At 40.0% G+C, this 16,977-nt stretch overlaps 2 protein-coding genes and 1 non-coding gene across 4 annotated transcripts in view; 2 read left to right on the top strand and 1 right to left on the bottom strand.

Moving 5' to 3' along the window:
* Positions 1-12,739, bottom strand: part of XKR9 (XK related 9) — a 53,356-nt gene extending 40,617 nt beyond the window's left edge. The window contains exons 1-3 of one of the 2 annotated variants that reach the window (XM_053559171.1): positions 12,694-12,739; positions 9,589-9,667; positions 2,465-3,031 (exon numbers count right to left, since the gene is read on the bottom strand). In XM_053559171.1, coding sequence (XP_053415146.1) covers positions 2,465-2,736 — 272 coding nt within the window. In that variant the 5' untranslated portion in view covers positions 2,737-3,031; positions 9,589-9,667; positions 12,694-12,739. Of the gene's footprint in view, positions 1-2,464; positions 3,032-5,178; positions 5,283-9,588; positions 9,689-12,693 lie in introns of those variants that run through there. The other variant, XM_053559172.1, reaches the window with a different exon arrangement.
* A 537-nt stretch (positions 12,740-13,276) lies between these two features.
* Positions 13,277-16,977, top strand: part of LACTB2 (lactamase beta 2) — a 40,918-nt gene continuing 37,217 nt past the window's right edge. Inside the window, exon 1 of the mRNA XM_053558989.1 lies at positions 13,277-13,508. Within this exon, the coding sequence (XP_053414964.1) occupies positions 13,387-13,508 (122 nt within the window). The 5' untranslated portion in view covers positions 13,277-13,386. The remainder of the gene's footprint in view (positions 13,509-16,977) is intronic.
* Positions 14,599-14,705, top strand: LOC128564249 (U6 spliceosomal RNA). Its single transcript, XR_008374090.1, has one exon. It is a non-coding gene; the product is annotated as a U6 spliceosomal RNA (small nuclear RNA).

Here is a 16,977-nt window from a genome sequence, read left to right as displayed (position 1 = left end):
CTCTCAGCACGCTGGGGGCTGCACCCTAGGAACAGAGGTAAACCAAAAGTAACTTAACCTTATTCTAAATGCCTTCCAGAGAAAAAGAAAAATGGCATCATTTGGAGACTCCATCATCTTTTACACACAGTGTGTCAATGAAAAAATTACTAGATATATTACACAGACAGAAAAATCAAGGAAATTCCGCCTTTCTTTTATAACACAATGTCTTACACTACCTTGAAGTCATAATTTCCAAGACCAATGAAAATAGTTTTGTGGATGTGAAAATTTTCCATTAATAGAATGACAAATAACAGAGAATTTAATGAATTTCTAAGCTCACTACAAAAGTAATTTTTATCCTCCTTCAGATATTACAACTACATAATTTTTATTGTTGCTTATACAGAATACTCATTAAATCTTCCATATTACATACACACTTACTTATCAAGGTTAATGTTTACTCCACACACTTACTTATCAACATTAATGTTTACTCCACTTCTTTAAACATTTTCATCTAATTTAGAAATAAAATGCACGGTTCCAAAACTGACTTCCAATACCAACAACTAAAGTAAGCTTTTCTAAAACCTGTAAACTTTTTTCTTACTGCATATTGTTTCTCTTACTTATTAAACCCGTTAACAACTCAAGCTTTAAAAAGACAAAGTTTGTGAAAATACTTTGAAAACTAAATCTCCACACAAATATGTCATTATTATTTATTAATGTATGAAAAGCTAAAATTTTTCTTAATACTTTCAACTAAGGGTCATAAATTTGTTGCTTTTCTTTTTTTTTTCTTTTTGAGACCGAATCTCACTATGTCGCCCTCAGTAAAGTACAGTGATGTCATAGCTCACAGCAACCTCAAACTCTGGGGCTTAAGTCATTCTCTTGCCTCAGCCTACCAAGTACCTGGGACTACAGGCGCCCACCACAACACCTGACTATTTTTTGTTGCAGTCGTCATTGTTGTTTAGCTGTCCCAGGCAGGGTTTGAACCCACCAGCTTCAATGTATGTGGCTGTCACCATAACCACTGTGCTATGGCGAGCCAATCTGTTGCTTTTCAACTGGATAGAATCAGAAATTAACCTCTATGGCCAGACATGGCAGCTCATACCTATAATCCTAGCACTCTGAGATGTCAAAGCAGGAGGACTGCTTGAGGTCAGGACTTGGGGACTAGCCTGAAAAAATCGACAACCCCCATCTCCAGTAAAAATAGAAAAACTAGCCAGGCATTGTGACGCACATCTGTATTCCCAGCTACTTGGGAGTGAGGCAGGAAGACCATTTGAGCCCAGGAGTTTGAGGTTGTTGTGAGCTATGCTAAGCCCATGGCACTCTAACTTGTCAATAGAATGAGACTACCAAAAGAAAGAAGAAAGAGAAAGAAAAAGTAAAAGAAAGGAAGAAAGGAAGGAAGGGAGGCAGAAGGAAGGAATTAATCTCTATGTAAGCTGTTAAAATATCCCACATTCAAAATCTAATTGTGGCTTGGTGCCCGTAGCACAGTGGTTGCGGCACCAGCCACGTACACCAAAGTTGGCAGGTTCAAACCTGGCTGGGGCTGACCAACAATGACAACTGCAACAAAAATAGCCAGGCGTTGTGGCAGGTGCCTGTAGTCCCAGCTACTTGGGAGGCTGAGACAAGAGAATCACTTGAGCCCAAGAGTTGCTGTGAATTGTGATGCGACAGCACTCTACCGAGGGCGACATAATGAAACTCTTATCTCAAAAAAAAAAAAACTAATTGTAAAAAAAAAAGTTCACTATCTTCTTTTAACAGTAGCCTTTCACTTATTTTCTGCACTGTTATATTGCTTTTCATAGAATGAAATTCCTCAGGGTAATAATCAAGAGGTCATATGAAATTAAATTTATAAAGAATCAGAATTCTCAGGGTCTATTTAGATTCCAGTTTCTGTACATATAAAATAAGGTTTTAAACAAAATGATTATTAAAGTTGTTTTCAATTCTATGACTCTGTATTTAGCTAACCACGTGACTATTGCATTATTGCAGTAAAAATCACCTTTAGTTAAATCAGTGGTATAAGCGACTTTAAAAATTAAGAGCTCTCCAGGCCCTAGCCAAAACTGCAAAAGAAAAAAACAAGAGCTCTCTCAGAGTTGCAAGTGATAAGCTATATATGCACAATTGGGCTTAGCATATACACAGAAGATAAACATTTCACAAGACATAGAAATAAGTCTTTTCCCTTTCTATAAAAACTGAGTACATATGAGAAAAAAGTAACCTAATGAGGTAAATTAAAACACTCTATTAATGATCCTCGAAAGTTCTGACAACACAGCAATGACTAACCCAGGCACCACTGAGGAGCAAGTAACCTCTGGGCTACATGGAAGCGGGGACCTTTATACATTTGACTACCCAGATACAAAAAGGCAGTTTCTATTTGGATACAAGACAGTGTTAATGATGAAAAATGCATGCTCACCTTGTAAAAATTCCTCCTTGTAAACAATGAAGTAGAAGAAAACAATGCTGACTTTCTTGGCCTGCTTTCTTTAAATCAGCCTTGAACCAAGAATAACTAAAACACTGGACCACAAGTGTTCCAAAAAGCATAAAGCTTAAGGCTAATATGCCAAAAACGTATTGTCCTTCATGGAAAAACTTGACAGATACCCATATGTCCACAATTAAGTCAGTTATATAGATTATAATGCCAAGAACTGACATCATAAAATTGCGTTTAGTATATTTCATTATGAATCACTACAGCTTTTGGTTACCAACTTTCTTCTCTCATACAAAAAGAAAAAAAAAAAAAAAAAAAAAAAACGCCAGGACAAATACTAGTGTATCCTTTGGTAAAGCGCTAAATTTTAATGTCCACTCCCTACAACTACTTAAAATAAAGAATACATACTATAAAATTGGCAACACTAAAACCCAAGTGACTAATTTTAACTTTCTTTTCTAAATCTCTAATCCAGGTTCAATGTTACAGGCTTTATTCAATCTTCTGTTTCACAATGATCTTCATTACAGCTGACAAGACCTAAAATGAAACATAAATTTAAGTTCCTAAAGTTGAGTATATTAAAAACACTGGGCCATAATTTTATTCAAGCTCTACTTTTTTTAAAATAACATATTACCACTAAATATAGTTCTTAAAATAGCTTTGGGAAAGCAAAATCTTAGAAGCTTTCTTATTAGTTGACAACTTTCTCTCAGACCACCTTTTAAAAACTTAACCTATTCACAAAGATATTTATCCCAGGGCCATTTATAGTGACAAAAAAATTACAAACAACTAAATGTACGAAGGTAAGGAAATGGTAAAGTAAATAAAGGTAGATTATTATAAAACTACTAAAATATATGTTTTAGCTGTAAAACATTTTTAATATGCTTTTGATCTAATAATTCCATCTAAGATTCTACCCCTGGAGAAATAGCCACAAATGTGCACAGATATTCTTTGGCAGACCCTTCTTTATAAGAACAAAATATTTAAAACTACCTAAATGACAATTCAGAGACCTAGGTTAATAAATTATGGTACATCCATACTAAAGGACACACCATGCAACCTTTCAAAAGAATGAAGTAGGGCGGCGCCTGTGGCTCAAAGAAGTAGGGCACCAGCCCCATATGCCAGAGGTGGCGGGTTCAAACCCAGCCCTGGCCAAAAACTGCAGAAAAAAAAGAAAAAAAAAAAAAAGAAGGAAGTTGCTTTGTTATCCTCATTTCAAAAGATCTCCAAAATGTATTAAGTGAAAAAAGCAAGTGCCAGAGAGATAAATGCAGGTATACCTCATTTTACTGCACTTTGGGGATACTGCATTTTTTACAAATGGAAGGCTTAAGATAACCCTGCATGAAGCATGTTTGTTGGCACTGTTTCTCCAATAGCATTACTTTCTGTTTCTGTGTCACATTTTGATAATTCTCAAAATATCTCATACTTTTTCATTATTCTTATATTTGCTCTGGTGATCTGTAATCATTTATCTTTGATGTTACTATTGTAATTGTTCAGGGCACCACAAACTGCATCATATAAGACTGAATATAATAAATAAATGTCATGTGTTCTGACTGCTCTACCAACCTGCTGTTCTCTCCCTCTCCTTGGGCTTCCCTACTACCTGAGACATAACCGTATCATAATTAGGCCAATTAATAATAACCCTACATGGCTCAGCACCTGGCTCAAGTGGCTAAGGTGCCAGCCACATACACCTGAGCTGGTGGGTTCAAATCCAGCCCAGGCCCGCCAAACAACAATGATGGCTATAACCAAAAAATAGCCAGGCATTGTGGCGGGCGCCTGTAGTCACAGCTACTTGGGAGGCGGAGGCAGGAGAATCGCTTGAGCCCAGGAGTTGGAGGTTGCTGTGAGATGTGATGCCACAGCACTCTACCCAGGGTGATAGCTTGAGGCTCTGTCTCAAAAAATAAATAAATAAATAAAATAACCCTACAAAAGCCTCTAAATGTTCAAGTGAAAGGAGGAGTCATATGTCTCTCACTTTAAATCAAAAGCTAGAAATGATTAATCTTAATGAGGAAGGTACATTGAAAGCCAAAACAGGCCAAAAGCTACAGCTCTTCCACGGTTAGCCAAGTTATGAACACAAAAGGAAAAGTTCTTAAAGAAAATTAAAAGTGCTACTCCAGTGCCACAAATGACAAGAGAGCAGCCTTATTGCTGATATAGAGAAAGTTTTAATGGTCTGAATAGAAGATCAAACCAGGTACAATGTTCCATTAAAACAAGTCTGATCCAGAGCAAGGCCTAACTTTCTTCAATGCTATGAAAACTCAGAGGAAGACAGATTCCTAAAGAAACACACAATAAGAAGTTAACTGATGACTCCATACTGAATCTCAGGGTCAAATCATTCAGTAATAGACATACTCTTATTTGACAACGTAAATGTTACTTTCTTTGCATTATTATTATTATTATTGCTTAATATTTCGATGAAGCAATAGTCTGATTCCTTTTCTGAATGTATTTATGTTCGTTCGTTACAAAGATTTTTGTTTCTAATCCTTTTCTTAAACATTCTTATTAAATTTTAAGCCTTTTTTAGTCTTTTTAATTTTGTGAAGGCAAAAAAATGGAAACCTAATTAACACATGCATATGTAAAAATAAAATTAAAATTAAAAAAAGAGAGAGAGAATTGGCCACCTTAGGAAGACAGGGAAGCAATTCACATCTTCTTGACAACTGGTAAATAATCAAAACTCTTTGTCCTTCCTTTCTGTATGCATTTGACCCACATGGTAACCAAACTGCAGAAAACAAAAAAGGCAAATACCACCCCATCAAGTTAATAAACGTACTAAACTTCAGTGGCTAATAGGATCATAAAATGAGAACTTGACATTATATACTTCCCGATGGAAGAAAACAAGACTTCTTATGGTCTTGTTGAAGGACTTGAACCTCAAATCTGAATCAAGCTCTCTGAATTTAGTTTCCAGGAAATACAAAGGACAGAGTGTACATGAGTATGAAATCAAGAAAATACAACTTAGCGGGCGGCGCCTGTGGCTCAGTGAGTAGGATGCCGGCCCCATATGCCGAGGGTGGCGGGTTCAAACCCAGCTCCGGCCAAACTGCAACAAAAAAATAGCCGGGCATTGTGGCGGGCGCCTGTAGTCCCAGCTGCTCGGGAGGCTGAGGCAAGAGAATCGCGTAAGCCCAAGAGTTAGAGGTTGCTGTGAGTCGTGTGATGCCATGGCACTCTACCGTGGGTGGTACAGTGAGACTCTGTCTCTACAAAAAAAAAAAAAAAAAAATACAACTTAGCTGAGCATTCTGGTGGACTCCTGTAGTCCCAGCTACTTGGGAGGCTGAGGCAAGAGAATCGCTTAAGCCCAAAGTTTGAGGTTGCTGTGAGCTGTGATGCCACAGTACTCTACCAAGGGCGACACAGTGAGACTCTGTCTCAAAAAAAAAGAAAAGAAAATAACAGCTGTGAGAAACTATCAGTCAAAGGGTCTGGCTGCTTCAACAAATAACACTGTAAGGAAAAGAAAGGAATAGGGGACCCCATAAATTTGCCTATCATTTTATTTTTCAGTTGAGACTTGAGCATCATTTATTATATTACTAAAAACAAAGGCAATAGTCAAAACTTTTTTTGTTTACATTTTACTGTTACCTATGCTCTAATATATGTATTGGTGGTGCAAATGTTACATAATGGTGTACATTTCATACCTTTTCTCAATTCTACATTCACTCTACTGACATCACTGCAGTTTAAAATGGGCAGTTTTATGGTGATAGTATTTAAACCAGATCAGGGATTGTTTTTTGTTGTTTTGTTGATTTGTTTGTCTACACTTAAAAGAGTGATGGGAAAAGTTAATGCAGATTAAAATAAAAAATGTATCTGAGGCCACTACATTGTCAATAACACACACAAAATTGAGGAAATAGTCTTCCAGTTTTCAGACACTATTACCTGATTCAGCAAAGGAGCCAGACACACCATTGACAAATGAGTGAAGTTCTGACATGTGTGTTGATGGTTCTCTTTTGTCTGACTTGTCAGGGTAAATAAAAACATCATTCAACATTCATTCAAAAACAAAGAAACACACAAATGAATACTTACTGTGTTCTTATCATTTTACCATTTATAAGTATTTTGTTTAAAAGTCTTCAGGATAATATTAAAAGATATTTCACTCTTCTCATAGATTTTTTTAAGTTCATAATCACTACTTTTCCTATCAAGAATGCTGTGGCCAACAGGATGGAAAAAAAAATTTTTTTTTTTTTTTTTTTTTTTGAGACAGAGCCTCAAGCTGTCGCCCTGGGTAGAGTGCACTGACATCACAGCTCACAGCCACCTCTAACTGCGGGGCTCAAGCGATTCTCCTGCCTCCGCCTCCCAAGTAACTGAGAGTACAGGTGCCCGCCACAACCCCTGGCTATATTTTGGTTGCAGCTGTCATTGTTGTTTTTTTTTTTTTTTTTTTGTAGAGACAAAGTCTCACTTTATGGCCCTTGGTAGAGTGCTGTGGCATCACACAGCTCACAGCAACCTCCAGCTCCTGGGCTTAAGCGATTCTCTTGCTTCAGCCTCCCGAGTAGCTGGGACTACAGGTGCCCGCCACAGCACCCGGCTATTTTTTTGTTGCAGTTTGGCTGGGGCTGGGTTTGAACCCGCCACCCTCGACATATGGGGCCAGCGCCAGTGGGCCCGGGCTGGATTCAAACTTGCCAGCTCAGGTTTATGTGTCTGGCGCCTTAACCACTTGAGCCACAAGCAGCGAGCCAGAAAAAATAATTTTAAAATCTGAGCTTTTCCAACCTGGTGGGTCACAGATATCCTTGCAGTAGGTTTCTTGCCTTGAAAGACATCGAGCCCAATATACATATGGTTTTAGGAAGACAAGATTAATCAGGAAGTTCTATTCAATTGAATTAATTGAATACTTAGTTAAAACATATCATGTGATATTTTAGGCTCATGGAATATATCAAATGATTAAACAGAAAAATATCTCTGCCCTGTGGAATTTACATCCTGACAGAGAAAAGGATAGTGAATGGATGTCCCAAATACACTAATTTGATCCTTACAAATTATATGAATGTATTAAATTATCACATGTGCCTCCAAAACATGTATATCTATTTTGTATCTTTTATCTTTTTTGAGACAGAGTCTCAAGCTATCACCCTGGGTAGAGTGCTGTGGCATCACAGCTCACAGCAATCTCAAACTCTTCCAGCTTAAGCAATTCTCTTGCCTTAGCCTCCCAAGTAGCTGGGACTACAGGCATCTACCACAACGCCGGGCTATTTTTTTATTGCAGTTGTCATTGTTGTTTAGTTGGCCCAGGCCAGGTTGGAACCCACCAGCCTGGGTGTATGTGGCCAGTGCCCTACCCACTGAACTATGGGCACTGCCCTATTATGTATCATTTAAAAAATAAAATTAAAAAGACAGTCCATTAATAATGAAATTAATAAGGCCGCACCTGTGGCTCAGTCGGTAGGGCGCCAGCCCCATATATCGAGGGTGGCGGGCTCAAACCTGGCAACAAAAAAAAAAACTGCAACAACAACAACAAAAAAAAAAAATAGCCGGGTGTTGTGGTGGGCAACTGTAGTCCCAGCTACTTAGGAGGCTGAGGCAGGAGAATCGCCTAAGCCCAGGAGTTGGAGGTTGCTGTGAGCTATGTGATGCCATGACACTCTACCAAGGGCGATAAAGTGAGACTCTGTCTCTACAAAAAAAAAAAAAATTTAAATTAATAAATACATAAATTTTATACCACAAGTTGATAAGTGCTACAGAAAAAGTTTTGTTGAGAAGATTGAATTGAAAATAAGTTAAAGACTTTGATTAGAAAGGTCTAGTATCACGGAGCATAGCAAGGAAGATCAGGAGTTGGAGCAGAGGCAGGAGGATTATGGGCTACAATATAAATTAGATTGGTCAGGGCAGGTGATGTTTGAGTAGTGGAATTGACCATGTGGATCCAAATAGAAAAGCTTTCCTGGTAGAATAAACAGTTAGTTCAAAAGTCTAAAATATAAGATTTCAAGTATGCCTTCCAGAAACAAAAGTCCCATAAAACATTGGCAGAGATTCCTTAGCATGATTATAGTGGGTATGTTTAAAATGTATCCAAATCCTGTTCTAATAACATTCTTAAAAATGTAATTTCTTAAGCTTTACTATCTAGGAAACACACAGGTAGTACCATACAAGAATAGAAAGTAGTAAGGTATTTACTGTAAAAGTGTTTTACATACATTCTTTCATTTAACTCTCACAAATTCCTGTAAGAAGGGTATTTTTGGTTCCATTTTATAGACCCAGAAAACGGAGACTTAGAGATAGTGGCTGTTGAAGTGACTTACTGCTAATAAGTAAAGTCTACTTTCCTCTATTACTTGGGTTCTAATCACAAAAATATACTACATGGTCTATGAAGAGAGAAAAAAAAATATTACTAGTTGTTTATTACACTCAGGCATAGTATCCTACAGATTTTAGACATACTGAAAATTACAGCACATTACTCTTCTATAAAGGAACAAACGGGAGAGAAGGACCAGGAACAGTGGTTCACACCTGTAATCCTAGCAAGTTTTATAAAACGTGAAGAATAATTTCTAAAAAACAGGAATTGCACTGCTGACAGAACATTAGACTCGGTGGATTAATCTGATATGGCAATCCATATTTCTAATTTAGTGAGGAAGTACATAATGCTAACTGGAAGGACATTCATAAAGAGAGCCCATAGTTCTTTCAATAACCACATAGTTACATAACTAGTATTAAGGACACTTCATCTCTGTCTCTAGAATTGATCAAAATTCCAAAACCATCTTAGGAGAAATAATGCCACTTACAAAAGTTGGTTTGATAGGAGACTTCACACAACTATTGACTTAATTGGACAGTTTCAATCTAATTTCAGAAGTCAACCTAGTTATGTGGCTATCTGGCTGCCAGCCAAAATACATAACCTTTGTCCACTGTACTTCTCTCTGCAATAAAGTAAAACTGAGAGAAATTTTCAGTTGTAAAGCAAATATAACCCATATAAAATGTAGGCTTACCTGTCAAAAAGAAAAAAAGCCTTCTTTAACTCAGCTTTTCTGAAAAATCTTGATCTTGTGAATCTTTATTTCTTCATCACTGAAAACAGGTACAATTAAAAGATGTGTACACCTCTAAGACTGAATACTAAAATGAAACTAAAATCATCTGTTAGTCACGTATGGTATTTTCTAATCTACTGATAAAGAGTCTCTATCATTGTGAATACAGTACACCCTTTATAATCATCTCAATGAAGAGAACAAACGACCTGTTCCTCATATAGGATGACTAGACTCCATGTTTTCACTGTATTTGTCAATTAAGCCTTAAGAAAATTCAATTTTCCTCACCGCATATCCAAGTAGATAACAAGTCATATTTGAAGAGGACACAGATTCTCTTTAAAATACCCTGAAATTTAAAATACCCTGAAAAGTGTCATTAACTTAATCCTACCACTTGTACACCTTCTTAACCCCTATGCTCCAATAACATGATTACTGGTCTCTATTTTTGTAAATAAACACTGCTTTTCTTATATTTTAAAGCCTTTTCTCAAGGTTACTTACTGTCTAGAATAACTGCCATCTATCTGGTGAAGTTCTAATAATCTTTAAGAATCAGCTCCAAGTGGCTCTTGCCTGTAATTCTAGCACTTTGGCAGGCCAAGGCAGAACTGCTCAAGGCCAAGAGTTAGAGCAAGAGAGAAACTTTATCTCTACAAAAATTAGAAAAACTGGCCAGGGATGGTGGTACATGTCTATGGTCCAGTTACGTGGAAGGCTCAGGCCAAGAAGAGCACTTGAGCCGAGGCGTTGAGGTGGCAGTGAGCTAGGCTGAGGCCATGACACTTTAGACTGGGAAACAGAGCAAGATCTTGTCTCAAAGAAAAAAAAAAATCTCAAAACCCACCAACTTTAAACTTTCCCAGATATTCTCAATAAATATGATTCTGATCTTTCCTCCTTGCAATCCATCACTGTTCCGCTGTACTTCTCCTGTAAGATTTATCCATATATGGGTTTTGCTCTGTCACCAAAGCTGGAGCGCAGTAGAGTGATCATAGTTTACTGTAACAAGCAATTCTTCTGCCTCGGCCTTCCAAGTATCTGACACTACAGGCAGATGCCTCCACATGCAAACAATTTTACATTTTGGAAAGACAGGATCTTGCACAGGCTGGCCTTGAACTCTTGGCCTTAAGCAAGCCTCTCATTTCAGCCTCCCAAAGTGCTAGGACTACAGGCAGGAGCCATTTCATCTAGTCCACATGCTTTTAAAGTCCATGCTTTAAAATAAGGTCATGTATTTCTCTTTCCTGATTATGACCCTCTAGAAAACAAAGACTATTTTATTCATTTTTAATACTTTATCAATGTGTTGCCAACAATGTTTGGCACATTTTAGGTAAATAATAAATGATTGCAAGTATAACCAAGCAGAATGTAAAAATCTTTGCTCTTATTTCTTGTAGAGGAACTTAAACTTCAAGTCACATTGCTAAATATATCCGCAAAAACTTAATTTTGTATCTGTTGCCTAAATTCATCTTCTGAGCTCAGCCCATTATCTGTCTATAGATTTCTTTGGATGTACCACAATCACTTCGATTTCAACTTATCCAAACCATATTCACTATCTACCCTCTATGCTTTTCCACTAGTGTCTCCTTGTATAGCCTACACAAGTCACTTAACTATTAAATCACTTGGGGACTCATTTCTTCATCTGCCAAATGAGGAGCCTGGCAATTAAATAATGAAATCAAAATGGAAAGCACAAATGAAATTTTAACTTCAAAGAAAAGCAAAAGAATAAGAGACAAGAGCTGCCCAGCGTCTCAGAAAGGGCAGCATGGTCAAGAAATAACTACTCTGGCTCGACGCCCATAGCACAGTGAGTATGGCACCAGCCACATACACCAAGGGTGGTGGGTTCAAACCCAGCCCGGGCCAACTAAACAAACACAACAAAAACACAGCCAGGCATTGTGGTGGGTGCCTGTAGTCCCAGCTACTTGGAGGCTGAGGCAAGAGAATCGCTAAAGCCCAAGAGTTTGAGGTTGCTGTGAGCTGTGACGCTACGGTACTATACTGAGGGCAACATAGCAAGACTCTGTCTTTAAGAAAAAGGAAAAAGAAAAAAAAAGAACTACTCTGTCCTCTTCTCCAGGGTTCACTGACTTTCCAACAGAATTTTTAAAAGGGAAGATGGAGGGGGCAGTGCCTGTGGCTCAGTGAGTAGGGCGCCAGCCCCATATGCTGAGGGTGGTGGGTTCAAACCCAGCCCCAGCCAAACTGCAACAAAAAAAAAAAAAAAGGGAAGATGGCGGTACCTTCTTGCCTGAATAGTTATTAATTAATGGCTATCATAAACATCTATTGGTAGGCTGAAATGCCTGAAATATATATTTTGAGACAGGGTCTCACTTTTTTGCCTATGATGCAATGTCATCACAGCTTCCTGGAACCTCAAATTCCAGGGCTCAAGATCCTCCTGGCTCATCCTCCCCACGGAGCTGACTACAGGCACACACCACCACACTCAGCTAATAGAGAAGGGGTTTCACTATATGTTGCTCAGGCTAGTCTGGAACTCCTGGCTTCAAGTGGTCCTGCCTCAGCCTCCCAAAGTGCTAGGACTACATGTTGTAGATAATGATTATTCCAACTCCAAGCATTTTTGAAGAATATATTGCTTAACTTCCCATGGCAAAGGGGACAACTTATGTTATTATTTCAGCAACAGTTTTAAACACGTTTCCATTAAAAGTATTATCTTTATGAAACAAAGGCAGGTATCACTCAACCAATTTGGAATATTAAGCTGTTGATTAATAAAATAAATTAATAGCAGATAGTCTTTCCTTCAGAAATATATGCAAAAGAGCGCTAAAAATATCCTAAATTTTAGAACCAAGCATCCGATATGTCAATTCCTCACGTATTTTTAAGAGTTGGTTGGCACAGAGGATATGTCCCACTCCCTTCGGGGTAAAGATGACTCCCATTGTAACTGGTAACGCCAAGGAACTGATTACAGGACCTGTAGATTTTCTTTCAGTTAACTTGTATCTCAACTTTTTCATGGGAAGTGGTAGTTAATTCTGGGGTAGTTAATACCTGATTAGAAAAGGGCTTGTTGCAGAAAAATTAAGTCTCTTTCACCTTGGGCACAAAACTCCAGGCCAACCTGGCTCCCCGGGCAGGCGCCGGTGCAGGGCAGGTAGGGACAACCGGCGACTCTGTCACCTGAGTCCATTTCCCAATCTCCGTTTTGCATTTGTAACATGGTGACAAAAACAGTGTTTACCTCCTCGTGTTGTTTTGAGTATTAAATGTGACCTTTGCAGAAGGCGCTTAGCCCAGCAGTAAGCGGCAAGTAAACTTTAATTACCTCTATTTCTCATAAAAGATAAACCCGCTACCTCTCACACACGCACCGCGCCGGAGCGCAAAAACCTGACGGGCAATGATCCCAGTCGTATTTAGCACTCGGTTACTGACCCCGAACCTGCCTGCCCCTTGCTCCCTCACAAGACTTGCAGGTTAAAAGGAACTGGCCTGGACACGCACCAGACTCTGTGACTGGGCAGGACCGCCGCCTGATCTGACGCCACCTCAGCCCACGCGCCAGCCCTCCCGCCTGCGCCTCGGCGGCCAGCTGGGCCCCACGTGACCTCTGGCCACGCCCCCGTCCGGCTGCCGCTCCTTCCGGCCTCGCGCGGCGTTACGCGACCGCTGCTCCCGACGCGCGGCCTGCGTGGTTCTTCTGCGCGGTGGTGGATTTCGCCAGCGGCAGAGCCTGAGGCGGAGATGGCTGCCACGCTGCAGCGCATCGAGCGACTATCCAGTCGAGTGGTGCGTGTGTTGGGCTGTAACCCGGGTCCTATGACCCTGCAGGGCACCAACACCTACCTAGTGGGGAGCGGCCCCAGGTAAACTCCTTCCCCTGTCCCCCGGCATCCACACTCGCCCCCGGGACCCGCGGAGCTGAGGCTGTGACGACTGGTCGCCCCCGTCCGAGCGGCTGTGCGCGTGCAGCCGAGAAAGCGGCGTCCTGCCCCGGCCTCGGCTGTCCCACCCCCGCGGGACCCGCGCGCAGCTGTAACACGACCGCCCAGGGCGGTCGCTTCTCTAACTTCGAGAGAAGGAATGAAAAACTTAACTTCCTGTTTTGAAATCTGATTTTCTTTACTTGGCGTTTGAATGATGGCGTGTTTAACCTGTTAAAAAATTAGGTTGTCTGGGAGTTGAGTTCAGGAAAGCGTTCACTTCGCTCTCCTGACTTTCACTAATGACCCGGAGTACAGCGTCCTTTCGCGGTGCTGAGGCCAGTTCCTTAACTCAGCAGCAGAGGGCAGGACTTTCTTGGGTCCACATTACTTGAGTCTGTGAAGCCCTAAAGAGCCCCCTAAACCTGTGGGAAAGAGGAGCTGACCGTATCGAGTATTGGTTTTAGTTAACAATCGTGTGTGAGCTCATTATTTTGCAGACAGCACACGGTACTAGTATTTCTGAGAAGATACTTTCCCCCTTGTTCAGCTGCATTCTGTTTTAATGGAGTTATGCAGAATTGGGAGACTTGGATTACTGCACAGTATGTCTTAGTAGGAATTGAGCAAAATTAAAATAAGATGTAGACCCTCTTGGATATAGAATTTAATTGTGCAGTCAGGACATTACAAGTATTTTTTTTTTGGCCGGGGCTGGGTTTGAACCCGCCACCTCCGGCATATGGGACTGGCGCCCTACTCCTTGAGCCACAGGCGCCGCCCTACAAGTATTTTTTGAAAATATAATTGAGGACTGGGCGAAGTGGTTTATGCCTGTAATCCCAGCACTTTGGAAGGTCGAAGCAGGAGCAGAGAGAGCCAGACCTCTCCTCGCGTGTAGTCCCAGCTATTTGAGAGGCTGCAGTAATAATCGCTTGTTCCCGGGAGATTAAGGTGCAGTGAGCTATGATGACGCAACTCCACTTGAGACTAGGGGACAGAGTGAGACCCTATCTCAAAAAAAAGAAAGAAAGTGCTCGCTTCGGCAGCACATATACTAAAATTGGAACGATACAGAGAAGATTAGCATGGCCCCTGCGCAAGGATGACACGCAAATTCGTGAAGCGTTCCATATTTTTTTTAAAAAAAAAAAAAAGAAAGAAAGAAAATATAGTTGTTACTAAAAACAATTTAATAGGGCGGCGCCTGTGGCTCAGTCGGTAGGGCGCCGGCCCCATATACCGAGGGTGGTGGGTTCAAACCCGGCCCCGGCCAAACTGCAACCAAAAAATAGCCGGGCGTTGTGGCGGGCGCCTGTAGTCCCAGCTACTCGGGAGGCTGAGGCAAGAGAATCGCTTAAGCCCAGGAGTTGGAGGTTGCTGTGAGCTGTGTGAGGCCACGGCACTCTACCGAGGGCCATAAAGTGAGACTCTGTCTCTACAAAAAATAAAAAATAAAAAACAATTTAATAAGTATAGCTCATTGAGTTTTCACTGGAAATACCTACTCTATTTGCCTTTTTCCATTTTCCATTAAGTGAGAATTTTAGAAGCAACAGAATGAAAGAGCAGGCAAAAGGTTAAGTCTGGAGTAAACAAAGCAGAGTCAGATAGGTACAAGAGCTTTAGGCTGCCACCAGATCTAAGAAGAGAGAGAATTAAGCATAATAATTGCCAGCTCCTCAGGGTGCTGTCTGCGACTCCCTCAACCAAGTTAATCCACAGGCATTCTCTGTTCAGTGCGTCATCTTAAACTAGTTCTAAAGTCAGTATTGCAGATGAAAACTGGCATTTAGTCAAAATTAGCCTAGAAAGTCTCTTAGGAGAACACCATATAGGAGATCAATGTACTGTCACAATAAGTTCAGCACAACCTACTTTTCTTCCAGGATTGAAACAGATGGTTGGTTCTGTTTGAAAACCAGATGAAGTTGGTTGGCATTAAGGGGCTAAGTTGTGTGAAAAATACTTACTGTGTCTTCAAACACTGGAATCACACTCAACTAGCAAAGTGCTTGTCCTAAAAGAGACCTAAAGGACGGGAAACTGGGAAAAGCCGATTCGTAATCTTCCGTCTTAAACTACTTAACACTATTACATAAACTCATGGAGTAGAATAGGTAGTGGATTCATTGGTATATATAGTAATAATTCTTCCATATTGTTGAGCTAGAGTAAATTAGTGCACATGCTGTACTACTCTATAAAGTAAAAGTTGGCTAGAAATGATTATTAATTGGTTCCAAATCAGATGTTCTGAGATTGGTATCCACCTGTTCCACTTCACAAATCAGTTCTGAAATCACTGGTTGCTTTTACATAACTAAGCCCAATGGCATTTCTCTATGCACAATATCCTTGAACCTCCTTATCTTTAGATACTGTTGACTGCTGCCTCCTTTATTTGCCAATACCACATTCTCCAGGTTTCCTTTTACCTCTCTAGCTGCTGTTCTTCCTTGTTCTCCTTTATAGAGTCATCGTCTTCATAAGTTCTTTAATTATTTGATTTCCTTAAGATGCAGTCCTAATATCTCTTTTTTTCTCATAATATATTCTCTACCTAAGTGATCTTGCTGCCTTGGCTTTACCTATAATTATTAATTCCCAAATGTATAGCTCCAGTATAGACAAAATCCATATTGGATCTTCAGACTCAGGTAGCTGACTTTTACATCAATAGTTGTATGACTCAGAGCTTCCTGCCACACATCCCTAGCTGTTATGAAGATCTCTTGATGTCCCTTCTATCACCCAGTCCAAGACAATGTGACTATTATATAGGCCTCTGCAACAGCCTCCTGACTTCTCTGCTTTTGCTTCTTTTTTTTTTCTATCCAGTCTTCCCCCAGATAGCCAGAGTAGTATTTTTTCTCTTACCAAGTTGTGATCTGACAGAAAATTGGGAGGTTTTGCATATTCTGGACTCCATCTGCTTCCTCAGGGTCCTCTCAAACCTCTCCCATTCCACCCTTGCTTGCCCCTCTTCTTGTGTTGCCTCAGATAAGTTGTATCTTTTCTACCTGGGAGCTTTCATGCATGCTTTCCTCTCTGTCTCCCACTCATCCCTCCCTTTTTTACCCAGCTAACTTCACTCATCTTTTAGTGCTCAGTTGAAATATCGTTTCCTTGTAGATATCTTCTTGACCTTTTAGACTAGGTTAGGCCAACACAACACACTGTCTTAGCATTCCATATTTTCCATGGCTTATATCTCAACATTAATAAAATGATTTTTTTGTGCAAGCTTAATGTCTTTCCACACTTGCGTGCCCCACTAGAATATAAATTCAATGAAGGTATATTCAGTGCTATATCCTCACTATCACAGACTCTTATACACAACACAGTAGTATAGTAAATATTTGCTAAATGAATGAGGGCTCCCTACATCTTAATTTTTACTACTATG

Source organism: Nycticebus coucang, chromosome 13 (assembly GCF_027406575.1).
Source record: "Nycticebus coucang isolate mNycCou1 chromosome 13, mNycCou1.pri, whole genome shotgun sequence".
In the NCBI taxonomy this organism is placed as follows: Eukaryota; Metazoa; Chordata; class Mammalia; order Primates; family Lorisidae; genus Nycticebus; species Nycticebus coucang.
Note: the sequence above shows the minus strand (reverse complement) of the source record. Positions and strands in the feature narration are given on the sequence as shown.